Source organism: Scyliorhinus torazame, chromosome 8, assembly GCF_047496885.1.
Source record: "Scyliorhinus torazame isolate Kashiwa2021f chromosome 8, sScyTor2.1, whole genome shotgun sequence".
NCBI classification, from domain to species: Eukaryota; Metazoa; Chordata; class Chondrichthyes; order Carcharhiniformes; family Scyliorhinidae; genus Scyliorhinus; species Scyliorhinus torazame.
In genome coordinates, this window is record NC_092714.1 from 27222361 (window position 1) to 27238063 (window position 15703).

A 15703-nucleotide genomic window follows, 5' to 3' on the forward strand; every position below is an offset into this window, starting at 1 on the left:
GTTGGGAACCCAATAGCCTGGTCGGCAATCCCCAAAATGAATCTCATCGAAATGCCGGGGTCCCTTTCAGCCATGAACTGCCCCAATTCAGTGATGACCTGCAAAAACCCGAGTGGAGTCCCTGATCCACAAGTTCTGAGCTGTTACTGTAATAGTCTCTTGCCTGTGCAATTCACATAACCATTCTTCAGAGTTGACCTTCAAGAGGCTGTCCTCAGGCTGCCGGAGAACGGAGATAAAGAGTGGAAAGGCATCAGCTTCAGGTTTGGTTGGTCTCACAGGAGTCCTGACAAGAGGTGATTCACGATCAGTGAAGCGGAAACTGAAAACGTGTGGGTTAATACGAAAGGGAGTTTCACTCCAATCACTGATGGAACCCTTTCCTGAACCCTTTTGTAATATATGACAGTATGTGTATGAACCAATATGATACAGGAAGACTGAGCTCCCGGGGACAGAGGGTTCCTATGTATCCACATGCATACTAAATGTTTGCGAATGGTTTTTAATGGAATGTCAAACTTGCTCTATAAGGAAAGGACAATTATTATGGTTAGAAAGAATCTGTCAATATTAATTAGGAGACGCATGTTCCTCCTTTGCAGAGCCGCAGTTTGCGAAGGAACAGGATCTGTTTTCCAGCATCAACACCACAAGAATCAAGCTCAATCTCATCGGCTGGATTGACGGTGGCTGTCCCATCACATTGTTCACTCTGGAGTACCGGCCTTTTGGGAGGACGGCCTGGACCACAGCGCAGCGGACAACCCTGTCCAAGTCGTACATCCTGTACGACCTGCAGGAGGCCACGTGGTACGAGCTGCAGATGAAGGTGTGCAACAGCGCCGGCTGTGCGGAGACGCAGACGGAATTCGCCACGCTCAACAATGACGGGAGTGAGTACCCGGCGACAACTTCCGGATATTTCCTGTCGCACCGGGGGGGAGGGGCGGTGGGCATCCCGAAACATGAACGTCGGTCTGAGCAGAAGTAAGAAACGACTGTTCACGGTACATGTGGTAAAAATTCACACACGTTCACATGATGGAGATGGGATTTGGGGATCCCAATCCACGATAAAATATTGAAAATTGGTTATTTCCTGAAATTTAAGACATCTTTTTAATAATAATAATAATCCTTATTGTCACAAGTAGGCTTACATTAACACTGCAAGGAAGTTACTGTAAAAAAGGCACAAATAATCTCTCCTGAAAGTGTTACATATATTTTAATTGTAAGACCACAAGATATAGGAGCAGAATTAGGGATCAGGCCATTCAACCCATCGAGTCTGCTCCACCATTGAATCATGTCTGATACGTTTCTCATCCCCATTCTCCTGCCTTCTCCCCATAACCCCTGATCTCCTTATTAATCAAGAACCTAACTATCTCTGTCTTAAAGACACTCAGTGATTTGGCCTCCACAGTCTTCTGCGGCAAAGAGTTCCCCAGATTCACCACCCTCTGGCTGAAGAAATTCCTTCTCATCTCAGTTATAAACGATTGTCCCTTCAGGGCTGTGTCCTCTGGTTCTAGTTTTTCTGACAAGTGGAAACATCCTCTCCATGACCACACTATCCAGGCCTCTCCGTATTCTGTATGTTTCAATTAAATCCCCCCCTCATCCTTCTAAATTCCAACGAGTACAGACCCAGAGTCCTCAACCGTTCCTAGTACGACAAGTTCTTCAATCCAGGGATCATTCTTGTGAACCTCCTCTGGACCCTTTCCAAAACCAGCACATCGTTTCTGAGATAAGGGACCCAAAACTGCTCACAATATTCTATATGGGTTCTAACCAGAGCCTTACACAGCCTCAGCAGTACATCCTTGCTATTGTATCTCTGCTCGTGTATTCTGAAACAAAAGGGAGCAGTCCAACCTCCAGGGAGTTCCATTGCTTTGCTAACCCCAGATCCATTCCATTAATTTGTGAATCGAAGTTGCTCTACAACACACATTGAACCCATTTGGCACCCCATTCAATAATAATGAACTTAGGCTCCAAGACCCATTGAGGAATTGACTGTCACAGAGATCCATAGAACAAAGCAGCAGCTGGACTGGCACCCCATCCACAAACCTTCACTCCCTCCACCACTGACGCACTGTAGCAGCAGTGTGCACCACCTAAAAGATGCACGGAAGGATCTCATCAATGCGCCTGAGGTAGCACCTTCCAAACCCACAACTGCTACTATTTAGAAGGACAAGGGCAGCAGATACATGGGAATACCAACACCTGGAAGTTCTCTCCAAGTCGCTCACCATCCTGACTTGGAAATATATCACCGTTCCTTCACTGTCGCTAGGTCAAAATCCTGGAATTCCCTCCCTAATAGCACAGTGGATGTACCTACACCACATGGACTTGCAGCGGTTCAAGAAGGCACGTCTGCTCATGGGCAATTAGAGATGGGCAATAAATATGGGCCTAGCCAGTGACACCCATGTCCCATGGATGAATTAAAAATAGGGGATCGTGTTGAGAACTTAAAGAAACTTGTGCATATTCTCTGTGAAAGTTTCCAGTGTGCTAATCATCAGGGTTAAGTACAACAGACACAGAGCAGCTTTAAGCCTCTGCATCCAACAATGCTGACCCTTAGATCCCAAAGTCACAGAGTTTTGTGTGTCCCGGACTTAGGACTGCCTCACGTATTTGTTCCACCAACATTGGGAGACAGCAGCTTCTGATTGGTTCTGACAAGCTGCAGCCTCACCTTCCAATCGAAAAGTGCTGCATTTGTCGTCAGGGGCAACAGATAAGGAAAGGTTTGAAGCCAATAACATGCTGATTGCTGTGCAGCCATTTTCAATTCATCACGCGCAATCAGTTACACAAAGACTTTGCTTTCTGTACTTGATATTGTGTTATGCCTCTTCATGTAGCATAAGCTGCTTCCTTGATGTATACTCTGACAAAGGAAGGTTCAGACTTGGAGATAGGTTTAACACATTTATTGAACAGTGAACAATTCTCCTACTTGAGTTCGACTCTCCTGTTAATCTTGCTATAGTAACTCAGTCTAACTAACCAGTCTGCCCTAAGCCATGCGGTGAGTGTGATGCTTCCGATCTGCCCCTGTCTCGCCTGTGGAAAAGAGAAAGAGCATGTGTGCCCTGTCCTTTTATATGGGTTGCCCCCTTGTGGTAGTGTCACCTCTGGGTGTCTTGACTGCCCATTGGTCGTGTCCTATTCTGTGTGTTCATTAGCTGTATGTCTGCATGTCATGATGTCTCTGGTGCTCCCTCTAGTGTTTACTCAGTCCTTGTGTATCTACATTAACCCCTTGTGTATTTACAGTGATGCATATCACCACACTTGACTCCGGAGAAGGAGAAATGGTAATGTCAATACCCCTCCCTGATCAAAACCGAAAAAAACCTTCAAATTTATTAACAGCCGTGAAGAAATCTATTTCAACTGCAAAGTCCATTATTGAGCATTGTGACAAAGTCACCAATCAGTAAAATTGTTGCTGAATGGGACTTGATCTTTGACACGGAAGCAGAGAACAGGAACTGGGTTTGTTTTTGTGTCAGAAACTGACGTCAAGTGGGAAACTAATTAAAGTTAACGTAGTCACGGGTGGACCTTTAATTGGAATAGAAGCGGGTTTCATGCCCACTTGGAGCCATCCAGGGCAGGAATGGAGATGACGCAGGATGTGGGGCTCACTTGGACACTGAGGTGGATAGATCTGCTGAGTGTGTCAAGGCTTTCTAGTGTGCCAGAGGGAAGGGGTGTCACAGAGGGGCAGGAGAGCAGGCACCCAGCGCCCGGCTTCCCATGATATACCCAACAAAATCGAGCAAACTCAGTTTTCACATTTTTCACATTGACCCAGTGATATTTGAGGAAGGTTATCATAGGTTTAAGGTCCGTGGGGCAAAGTTTAGAGGAGATATGCGAGGCAGGTTTTTTTTACACAGAGGGTGGTGAGTGCCTGGAACGCGTAGCCAGGGGAGGTTGTGGAAAGAGATACATTAACGGTGTTCAAAAGGCATCTTGACAAATACATGGATAGAATGGGTATAGATAAAAACCTGCCTCGTACATCTCCTCTAAGCTTTGCCCAATGGTTCTTAAACCTATGACAACCTTCCTCAAATAGCACTGGGTCAATGTGAAAAATTTAAAACTCAGTTTGATAGAGTTCGTTGGGTATAGAGGGATACGGCACTAGGAAGTGCTGAGGGTTTTGGCCAAGGGTGGTATCATGAGCGGTACCGGCTTGGGGGGCAGAAGGGCCCTGTGCTGTATTGTTCTTTGTTCTTTGTTTGTTCTTTGTTATGGTCTCAAGCCTTTGGTACACGCGACAATAAACAAATCCAATCCAATCCAAAGCCTCCACTTTAGACAGAAATGGAAATGAGAGGCCTAGTACCATGCCCAGTGAGATATTTTCTTGCATTGGGTAAGTAGTGTAACTCCCACTGCCTCCATTGCATCTAACAGGTTATCCTGATAAGGAGTTGTGAGTCAAGCTAACAACCTGCCCATGTAGTAAAGGAGCTTCATGGTGGAAGTCAGCTAGAACTGCTGGTGTAAAACTACTGGGTGTAAAACTACTGGGTGTAAAATTGCTGGGCGTAAAACTACTGGGTGTTAAACTGCTGGGTGTCAAACTACTGGGTGTAAAACTGCTGGGTGTAAAACTACTGGGTGTAAAACTACTGGGTGGAAAATTGCTGGGCGTAAAACTGCCGGGTGTCAAACTGCTGGGTGTCAAACTGCTGGGTGTCAAACTGCTGGGTGTCAAACTGCCGGGTGTCAAACTGCCGGGTGTAAAACTACTGGGTGTAAAACTACTGGGTGTAAAACTGCTGGGTGTAAAACTGCTGAGTGTAAAACTACTGGGTGATAAACTGGTGGGTGTAAAACTACTGGGTGTAAAATTGCTGGGCGTAAAACTACTGCGTGTCAAACTGCTGGGTGTCAAACTGCTGGGTGTAAAACTGCCGGGTGTCAAACTGCTGGGTGTCAAACTGCTGGGTGTAAAACTGCTGGGTGTCAAACTGCTGGGTGTAAAACTGCCGGGTGTAAAACTGCTGGGTGTAAAACTGCTGAGTGTAAAACTACTGGGTGTCAAACTACTGGGTGTAAAACTGCTGGGTGTAAAACTGCTGAGTGTAAAACTACTGGGTGATAAACTGCTGGGTGTAAAACTACTGGGCGTAAAACTGCTGGGCGTAAAACTGCTGGGTGTCAAACTGCTGGGTGTCAAACTGCTGGGTGTAAAACTGCTGGGTGTAAAACTACTGGGTGTAAAACTACTGGGTGTAAAACTACTGGGTGTAAAATTGCTGGGCGTAAAACTACTGGGTGTCAAACTGCTGGGTGTCAAACTGCTGGGTGTCAAACTGCTGGGTGTAAAACTACTGGGTGTAAAATTGCTGGGCGTAAAACTGATGGGTGTCAAACTGCTGGGCGTAAAACTGCTGGGTGTAAAACTGCTGGGTGTAAAACTGCTGGGTGTAAAACTGCTGGGTGTAAAACTGCTGGGTGTGAAACTGCTGGGTGTCAAACTGCTAGCTGTCAAACTGCTGGGCGTAAAACTGCTGGGTGTAAAACTGCTGGGTGTAAAACTGCTGGGTGTAAAACTACTGGGTGTAAAACTACTGGGTGTCAAACTGCTGGGTGTAAAACTACTGGGTGTAAAACTACTGGGTGTAAAACTGCTGGGTGTAAAACTACTGGGTGTAAAACTACTGGGTGTAAAACTGCTCGGTGTAAAACTACTGGGATAAAACTGCTGAGTGTAAACTACTGGTGATAAACTGCTGGGTGTAAAACTACTGGGTGTAAAATTGCTGGGCGTAAAACTACTGGGTGTCAAACTGCTGGGTGTCAAACTGCCGGGTGTAAAACTACTGGGTGTAAAACTGCTGGGTGTAAAACTACTGGGTGTAAAACTACTGGGTGTAAAACTACTGGGTGTCAAACTACTGGGTGTAAAACTGCTGAGTGTAAAACTACTGGGTGATAAACTGCTGGGTGTAAAACTGCTGGGTGTAAAATTGCTGGGTGTAAAACTACTGCGTGTCAAACTGCTGGGTGTCAAACTGCTGGGTGTAAAACTGCTGGGTGTCAAACTACTGGGTGTCAAACTACTGGGTGTAAAACTGCTCGATGTAAAACTGCTGAGTGTAAAATTACTGGGTGTAAAACTGCTGGGTGTAAAACTACTGGGTGTAAAACTGCCGGGTGTAAAACTACTGGGTGTAAAACTGCCGAGTGTAAAACCGCTGGGTGTAAAACTGCTGGGTGTAAAACTACTGGGTGTAAAACTGCTGGGTGTCAAACTACTGGGTGGGTGTAAAATTGCTGGGTGTAAAACTGCTGGGTGTAAAACTGCTGGGTGCAAAACTACTGGGTGTAAAACTGCTGGGTGTAAAACTGCTGGGTGTAAAACTGCTGGGTGTAAAACTGCCGGGTGTCAAACTGTTGGGTGTAAAACCGCTGGGTGTAAAACTGCTGGGTGTGAAACTGCTGGGTGTAAAACTGCCGGGTGTCAAACTGTTGGGTGTAAAACCGCTGGGTGTAAAACTGTTGGGTGTAAAACCGCTGGGTGTAAAACCGCTGGGTGTAAAACTGCCGAGTGTAAAACTGCTGGGTGTAAAACTGCTGGGTGTAAAACTGCTGAGTGTAAAACTGCCGAGTGTAAAACTACTGGGTGTAAAACTACTGGGTGTAAAAATACTGGGTGTAAAACTGTTGGGTGTAAAACTGCCGGGTGTCAAACTGCCGGGTGTCAAACTGCCGGGTGTCAAACTGCCGGGTGTAAAACTGTTGGGTGTAAAACTGCCGGGTGTCAAACTGCCGGGTGTCAAACTGCTGGGTGTCAAACAGCTGGGTGTAAAAATACTGGGTGTAAAACTACTGGGTGTAAAACTGCTGGGTGTAAAACTACTGGGTGTAAAACTACTGGGTGTAAAACTGCTGGGTGTCAAACTGCTGGGTGACAAACGACTGGGTGTAAAACTGCGAAGTGTAAAACTGCCGGGTGTAAAACTGCCGGGTGTAAAACTGCCGGGTGTAAAACTGCTGGGTGTAAAACTGCTGGGTGTAAAACTGCCGGGTGTAAAACTGCTGAGTATAAAACTGCTGGGTGTAAAACTGCCGGGTGTAAAACTGCCGGGTGTCAAACTGCCGGGTGTAAAACTGCTGGGTGTCAAGCTGCCGGGGGTCAAACTGTTGGGTGTCAAACTACTGGGTGTAAAACTGCTGGGTGTAAAAATGTAGGGTGTAAAACTACTGGGTGTAAAACTGCCGGGTGTAAAACTGCCGGGTGTAAAACTGCCGGGTGTCAAACTGCTGGGTGTAAAACTACTGGGTGTCAAACTGCTGGGTGTCAAACTGCTGGGTGTCAAACTGTTGGGTGTCAAACTGCTGGGTGTCAAACTGCCGGGTGTCAAACTGTTGGGTGTCAAACTACTGGGTGTAAAACTGCTGGGTGTCAAATGACTGGGTGTCAAACTACTGGGTGTAAAATTGCTGGGTGTAAAACTACTGGGTGTCAAACTGCTGGGTGTAAAATTGCTGGGTGTAAAATTGCTGGGTGTAAAACTATTGGGTGTAAAACTGCTGGGTGTAAAATTGCTGGGTGTAAAACTACTGGGTGTAAAACTGCTGGGTGTAAAACTGCTGGGTTTCAAATTACTGGGTGTAAAACTACTGGGTGTAAAACTACTGGGTGTCAAACTGCTGGGTGTAAAACTGCTGGGTGTAAAACTGCTGGGTGTAAAACTGCTGGGTGTAAAACTGCCGTGTGTAAAACTGCCGCGTGTAAAACTGCCGGGTGTAAAACTGTTGGGTGTCAAACTACTGGGTGTCAAACTACTGGGTGTAAAACTGCTGGGTGTAAAACTGCTGGGTGTCAAACTACTGGGTGTAAAACAGCTGGGTGTAAAACTGCTGGGTGTAAAACTGCTGGGTGTAAAACTACTGGGTGTAAAACTACTGGGTGTCAAACTGCCGGGTGTCAAACTGCCGGGTGTAAAACTACTGGGTGTAAAACTACTGGGTGTAAAACTGCTGGGTGTAAAACTGCTGAGTGTAAAACTACTGGGTGATAAACTGGTGGGTGTAAAACTACTGGGTGTAAAATTGCTGGGCGTAAAACTACTGCGTGTCAAACTGCTGGGTGTCAAACTGCTGGGTGTAAAACTGCCGGGTGTCAAACTGCTGGGTGTCAAACTGCTGGGTGTAAAACTGCTGGGTGTCAAACTGCTGGGTGTAAAACTGCCGGGTGTAAAACTGCTGGGTGTAAAACTGCTGAGTGTAAAACTACTGGGTGTCAAACTACTGGGTGTAAAACTGCTGGGTGTAAAACTGCTGAGTGTAAAACTACTGGGTGATAAACTGCTGGGTGTAAAACTACTGGGCGTAAAACTGCTGGGCGTAAAACTGCTGGGTGTCAAACTGCTGGGTGTCAAACTGCTGGGTGTAAAACTGCTGGGTGTAAAACTACTGGGTGTAAAACTACTGGGTGTAAAACTACTGGGTGTAAAATTGCTGGGCGTAAAACTACTGGGTGTCAAACTGCTGGGTGTCAAACTGCTGGGTGTCAAACTGCTGGGTGTAAAACTACTGGGTGTAAAATTGCTGGGCGTAAAACTGATGGGTGTCAAACTGCTGGGCGTAAAACTGCTGGGTGTAAAACTGCTGGGTGTAAAACTGCTGGGTGTAAAACTGCTGGGTGTAAAACTGCTGGGTGTGAAACTGCTGGGTGTCAAACTGCTAGCTGTCAAACTGCTGGGCGTAAAACTGCTGGGTGTAAAACTGCTGGGTGTAAAACTGCTGGGTGTAAAACTACTGGGTGTAAAACTACTGGGTGTCAAACTGCTGGGTGTAAAACTACTGGGTGTAAAACTACTGGGTGTAAAACTGCTGGGTGTAAAACTACTGGGTGTAAAACTACTGGGTGTAAAACTGCTCGGTGTAAAACTACTGGGATAAAACTGCTGAGTGTAAACTACTGGTGATAAACTGCTGGGTGTAAAACTACTGGGTGTAAAATTGCTGGGCGTAAAACTACTGGGTGTCAAACTGCTGGGTGTCAAACTGCCGGGTGTAAAACTACTGGGTGTAAAACTGCTGGGTGTAAAACTACTGGGTGGAAAACTACTGGGTGTAAAACTACTGGGTGTCAAACTACTGGGTGTAAAACTGCTGAGTGTAAAACTACTGGGTGATAAACTGCTGGGTGTAAAACTGCTGGGTGTAAAATTGCTGGGTGTAAAACTACTGCGTGTCAAACTGCTGGGTGTCAAACTGCTGGGTGTAAAACTGCTGGGTGTCAAACTACTGGGTGTCAAACTACTGGGTGTAAAACTGCTCGGTGTAAAACTGCTGAGTGTAAAATTACTGGGTGTAAAACTGCTGGGTGTAAAACTACTGGGTGTAAAACTGCCGGGTGTAAAACTACTGGGTGTAAAACTGCCGAGTGTAAAACCGCTGGGTGTAAAACTGCTGGGTGTAAAACTACTGGGTGTAAAACTGCTGGGTGTCAAACTACTGGGTGGGTGTAAAATTGCTGGGTGTAAAACTGCTGGGTGTAAAACTGCTGGGTGTAAAACTACTGGGTGTAAAACTGCTGGGTGTAAAACTGCTGGGTGTAAAACTGCTGGGTGTAAAACTGCCGGGTGTCAAACTGTTGGGTGTAAAACCGCTGGGTGTAAAACTGCTGGGTGTGAAACTGCTGGGTGTAAAACTGCCGGGTGTCAAACTGTTGGGTGTAAAACCGCTGGGTGTAAAACTGTTGGGTGTAAAACCGCTGGGTGTAAAACCGCTGGGTGTAAAACTGCCGAGTGTAAAACTGCTGGGTGTAAAACTGCTGGGTGTAAAACTGCTGAGTGTAAAACTGCCGAGTGTAAAACTACTGGGTGTAAAACTACTGGGTGTAAAAATACTGGGTGTAAAACTGTTGGGTGTAAAACTGCCGGGTGTCAAACTGCCGGGTGTCAAACTGCCGGGTGTCAAACTGCCGGGTGTAAAACTGTTGGGTGTAAAACTGCCGGGTGTCAAACTGCCGGGTGTCAAACTGCTGGGTGTCAAACAGCTGGGTGTAAAAATACTGGGTGTAAAACTACTGGGTGTAAAACTGCTGGGTGTAAAACTACTGGGTGTAAAACTACTGGGTGTAAAACTGCTGGGTGTCAAACTGCTGGGTGTCAAACGACTGGGTGTAAAACTGCGAAGTGTAAAACTGCCGGGTGTAAAACTGCCGGGTGTAAAACTGCTGGGTGTAAAACTGCTGGGTGTAAAACTGCCGGGTGTAAAACTGCTGAGTATAAAACTGCTGGGTGTAAAACTGCCGGGTGTAAAACTGCCGGGTGTCAAACTGCCGGGTGTAAAACTGCTGGGTGTCAAGCTGCCGGGGGTCAAACTGTTGGGTGTCAAACTACTGGGTGTAAAACTGCTGGGTGTAAAAATGTAGGGTGTAAAACTACTGGGTGTAAAACTGCCGGGAGTAAAACTGCCGGGTGTAAAACTGCCGGGTGTCAAACTGCTGGGTGTAAAACTACTGGGTGTCAAACTGCTGGGTGTCAAACTGCTGGGTGTAAAACTGCTGGGTGTCAAACTACTGGGTGTAAAACAGCTGGGTGTAAAACTGCTGGGTGTAAAACTGCTGGGTGTAAAACTACTGGGTGTAAGACTACTGGGTGTCAAACTGCTGGGTGTAAAACTGTTGGGTGTAAAACTGCTGGGTGTCAAACTGCTGGGTGTAAAACCGCCGGTTGTCAAACTGCTGGGTGTAAAACTGCTGGGTGTCAAACTGCTGGGTGTCAAACTACTGGGCGTAATACTGCTGGGTGTAAAACTGCTGGGTGTAAAACTACTGGGTGTAAAACTACTGGGTGTAATACTACTGGGTGTAAAACTACTGGGTGTCAAACTACTGGGTGTAAAACTGCTGGGTGTCAAACTACTGGGTGTCAAACTGCTGGGTGTCAAACTACTGGGTGTCAAACTGCTGGGTGTAAAACTACTGGGTGTCAAACTGCTGGGTGTAAAACTGCTGGGTGTCAAACTGCTGGGTATCAAACTACTGGGTGTCAAACTGCTGGGTGGTAAAACTACTGGGTGTAAAACTGCTCGGACTCAAACTGCTGGGTGTAAAACTACTGGGTGTCAAACTGCCGTGTGTCAAACTGCTGGGTGTCAAACTGCTGGGTGTCAAACTACTGGGTGCAAAACTGCTGGGTGTCAAACTACTGGGTGTAAAACTGCTGGGTGTAAAACTACTGGGTGTAAAACTACTGGGTGTAAAACTGCTAGGTGTCAAACTGCCGGGTGTAAAACTGCCGGGTGTCAAACTACTGGGTGTCAAACTGCCGGGTGTAAAACTGCCGTGTGTAAAACTACTGGGTGTAAAACTGCTGGGTGTAAAACTGCTGGGTGTCAAACTGCTGGGTGTTAAACTGCTGGGTGTAAAACTGCTGGGTGTAAAATTACTGGGTGTCAAACTACTGGGTGTAAAACCTCTGGGTGTCAAACTGCTGGGTGTAAAACTGCAGGGTGTCAAACTGCTGAGTGTAAAACTGCTGGGTGTAAAACTACTGGGTGTAAAACTGCTGGGTGTAAAACTGCTGGGTGTAAAACTGCTGAGCGTAAAACTGCTGGGTGTAAAACTACTGGGTGTCAAACTACTGGGTGTAAAACTTCTGGGTGTCAAACTGCTGGGTGTAAAACTGCTGGTTGTCAAAGTGCTGAGTGCAAAAGTGCTGGGTGTAAAACTGCTGGGTGTCAAACTGCTGGGTGTAAAACTACTGGGTGTCAAACTGCTGGGTGTAAAACTGCTGGGTGTCAAACTGCTGGGTGTAAAACTGATGGGTGTCAAACTGCTGGGTGTCAAACTACTGGGTGTCACACTGCTGGGTGCCAAACTACTGGGTGTCACACTGCTTGGTGTCAAACTACTGGGTGTCACACTGCTGGGTGCCAAACTACTGGGTGTCACACTGCTTGGTGTAAAACTACTGGGTGTCAAACTGCTGGGTGTAAAATTGCTGGGTGTAAAACTACTGGGTGTAAAACTGCCGGGTGTAAAACTGCCGGGTGTCAAACTGCTGCGTGTCAAACTGCTGGGTGTAAAACTGTTGGGTGTAAAACTGCTGGGTGTCAAACTACTGGGTGTAAAACTGCTGGGTGTAAAACTGCTGGGTGTAAAACTACTGGGTCTAAAACTGCTGGGTGTCAAACTACTGGGTGTAAAATTGCTGTGTGTAAAACTGCCGGGTGTAAAACTGCCGGGTGTAAAACTGCCGGGTGTAAAACTGCTGGGTGTAAAACTGCTGGGTGTAAAACTGTTTGGTGTAAAACTGCTGGGTGTCAAACTGCTGGGTGGAAAACTGCTGGGTGTAAAACTGCTGGGTGTAAAACTACTGGGTCTAAAACTACTGGGTGTCAAACTGCTGGGTGTAAAACTGTTGGGTGTCAAACTACTGGGTGTAAAACTACTGGGTGTAAAACTACTGGGTGTAAAACTGCCGGGTGTAAAACTAATGGGTGTCAAACTACTGGGTGTCAAACTGCCGGGTGTAAAACTACTGGGTGTCAAACTACTGGGTGTCAAACTGCTGGGTGTCAAACTACTGGGTGTAAAACTACTGGGTGTAAAACTACTGGGTGTCAAACTGCTGGGTGTAAAACTGCCGGGTGTAAAACTACTGGGTGTAAAACTGCTGGGTGTAAAACTGCTGGGTGTAAAACTACTGGGTGTAAACCTGCTGGGTGTCAAACTGCTGGGTGTAAAACTACTGGGTGTCAAACTGTTGGGTGTAAAACTACTGGGTGTCAAACTGCTGGGTGTAAAACTGCCTGGTGTAAAACTGCCGGGTGTAAAACTGCCGGGTGTCAAACTGCCGGGTGTCAAACTGCTGGGTGTAAAACTGCTGGGTGTAAAACTGTTGGGTGTAAAACTGCCGGGTGTCAAACTGCCGGGTGTAAAACTGCTGGGTGTAAAACTGCGGGGTGTAAAACTGCCGGGTGTAAAACTGCCGGGTGTAAAACTGCCGGGTGTAAAACTGCCGGGTGTAAAACTGCCGTGTGTAAAACTGCTGGGTGTAAAACTGCTGGGTGTAAAACTGCTGGGTGTAAAACTGCTGGGTGTAAAACTGCTGGGTGTAAAACTGCCGGGTGTCAAACTGCCGGGTGTCAAACTGCTGGGTGTCAAACTGCTGGGTGTCAAACTACTGGGTGTCACACTGCTGGGTGCCAAACTACTGGGTGTCACACTGCTTGGTGTCGAACTACTGGGTGTCACACTGCTGGGTGCCAAACTACTGGGTGTCACACTGCTTGGTGTAAAACTACTGGGTGTCAAACTGCTGGGTGTAAAACTGCTGGGTGTCAAACTACTGGGTGTCACACTGCTGGGTGTAAAACTACTGGGTGTCAAACTACTGGGTGTCAAACTACTGGGTGTAAAATTGCTGGGTGTAAAACTACTGGGTGTCAAACTGCCGGGTGTAAAACTACTGGGTGTAAAACTGCTGGGTGGAAAACTACTGGGTTTCAAACTGCTGGGTGTAAAACTGCTGGGTGTAAAACTGCCGGGTGTAAAACTGCCGGGTGTAAAACTGCCGGGTGTAAAACTGTTGGGTGTAAAACTGCTGGGTGTCAAACTACTGGGTGTAAAACTGCTGGGTGTAAAACTGCTGGGCGTAAAACTACTGGGTCTAAAACTCCTGGGTGTCAAACTGCTGGGTGTAAAACTGCTGGGTGTAAAACTGCCGGGTGTAAAACTGCCGGGTGTAAAACTGCCGGGTGTAAAACTGCCGGGTGTAAAACTGTTGGGTGTAAAACTACTGGGTGTAAAACTGCTGGGTGTAAAACTGCTGGGTGTAAAACTACTGGGTCTAAAACTACTGGGTGTAAAACTGCCGGGTGTAAAACTACTGGGTGTAAAACGGCTGGGTGTAAAACTGCTGGGTGTAAAACTGCTGGATGTAAAACTACTGGGTGTAAAATTGCCGAGTTTAAAACTGCTGGGTGTAAAACCGCTGGGTGTAAAACTACTGGGTGTCAAACTACTGGGTGTCAAACTGCTGGGTGTAAAACTGCCGGGTGTAAAACTACTGGGTGTAAAACTGCTGGGTGTAAAACTGCTGGGTGTAAAACTACTGGGTGTAATCCTGCTGGGTGTCAAACTGTTGGGTGTAAAACTACTGGGTGTCAAACTGCTGGGTGTAAAACTGCCGGATGTAAAACTGCCGGGTGTAAAACTGCCGGGTGTAAAACTGCCGGGTGTAAAACTGCCGGGTGTCAAACTGCTGGGTGTAAAACTGTTGGGTGTAAAACTGCCGGGAGTCAAACTGCCAGGTGTAAAACTGCTGGGTGTAAAACTGCGGGGTGTAAAACTGCCGGGTGTAAAACGGCTGGGTGTAAAACTGCCGGGTGTAAAACTGCCGGGTGTAAAACTGCCGGGTGTAAAACTGCTGGGTGTAAAACTGCTGGGTGTAAAACTGCCGTGTGTCAAACTGCCGGGTGTCAAACTGCCGGGTGTCAAACTGCCGGGTGTCAAACTGCTGGGTGTCAAACTGCTGGGTGTAAAACTGCTGGGTGTAAAACTGCTGGGTGTCAAACTACTGGGTGTAAAACTTCTGGGTGTCAAACTGCTGGGTGTAAAACTGCTGGGTGTCAAACTGCTGAGTGTAAAACTGCTGGGTGTAAAACTGCTGGGTGTAAAACTGCTGGGTGTAAAACTGCCGTGTGTAAAACTGCTGGGTGTAAAACTACTGGGTGTAAAACTGCTGGGTGTCAAACTACTGGGTGTAAAACTGCTGGGTGTAAAAATGCCAGGTGTAAAACTGCTGGGTCTCAAACTACTGGGTGTAAAACTACTGGGTGTCAAACTACTGGGTGTCAAACTGCCGGGTGTCAAACTACAGGGTGTCACACTGCTGGGTGTCAAACTGCTGGGTGTCAAACTGCTGCGTGTAAAACTACTGGGTGTCAAACTGCTGGGTGTCAAACTACTGGGTGTCACACTGCTGGGTGTCAAACTGCTGGGTGTAAAACTGCTGGGTGTCAAACTGCCTGGTGTCAAACTACTGGGTGTCACACTGCTGGGTGCCAAACTACTGGGTGTCACACTGCTTGGTGTAAAACTACTGGGTGTCAAACTGCTGGGTGTCAAACTGCTGGGTGTAAAACTACTGGGTGTCAAACTACTGGGTGTCAAACTACTGGGTGTCAAACTACTGGGTGTAAACTTGCTGGGTGTAAAACTACTGGGTGTCAAACTGCCGGGTGTAAAACTACTGGGTGTAAAACTGCTGGGTGTAAAACTACTGGGTTTCAAACTGCTGGGTGTAAAACTGCTGTGTGTAAAACTGCCGGGTGTAAAACTGCCGGGTGTAAAACTGCCGGGTGTCAAACTGCTGGGTGTCAAACTGCTGGGTGTAAAACTGCTGGGTGTAAAACTGCTGGGTGTCAAACTACTGGGTGTCAAACTGCTGGGTGTCAAACTGCTGGGTGTAAAACTACTGGGTCTAAAACTGCTGGGTGTAAAACTGCCGGGTGTCAAACTGCCGGGTGTAAAACTGCTGGGTGTCAAACTACTGGGTGTAAAACTGCTGGGTGTAAAACTGCTGGGTGTAAAACTACTGGGTCTAAAACTACTGGGTGTCAAACTGCTGGGTGTAAAACTGTTGGGTGTAAAACTACTGGGTGTAAAACTGCCGGG

The 15703-nt window shown here is 46.9% G+C and overlaps 1 protein-coding gene and 1 long non-coding RNA gene across 3 annotated transcripts in view; one reads left to right on the top strand and one right to left on the bottom strand.

Annotated features, from left to right (window-relative positions):
- LOC140427700 (cell adhesion molecule DSCAM) overlaps positions 1-15703 on the top strand; it is an 854163-nt gene that overhangs the window by 735906 nt on the left and 102554 nt on the right. For both annotated transcript variants that reach the window (XM_072513215.1, XM_072513216.1), the window contains one exon: positions 606-896. In XM_072513215.1, the coding sequence (XP_072369316.1) occupies positions 606-896 (291 nt within the window). The remainder of the gene's footprint in view (positions 1-605; positions 897-15703) is intronic.
- The window catches only part of LOC140427701 (uncharacterized), a 168570-nt gene that overhangs the window by 112832 nt on the left and 40035 nt on the right, over positions 1-15703 (bottom strand). The window lies entirely within an intron of this gene.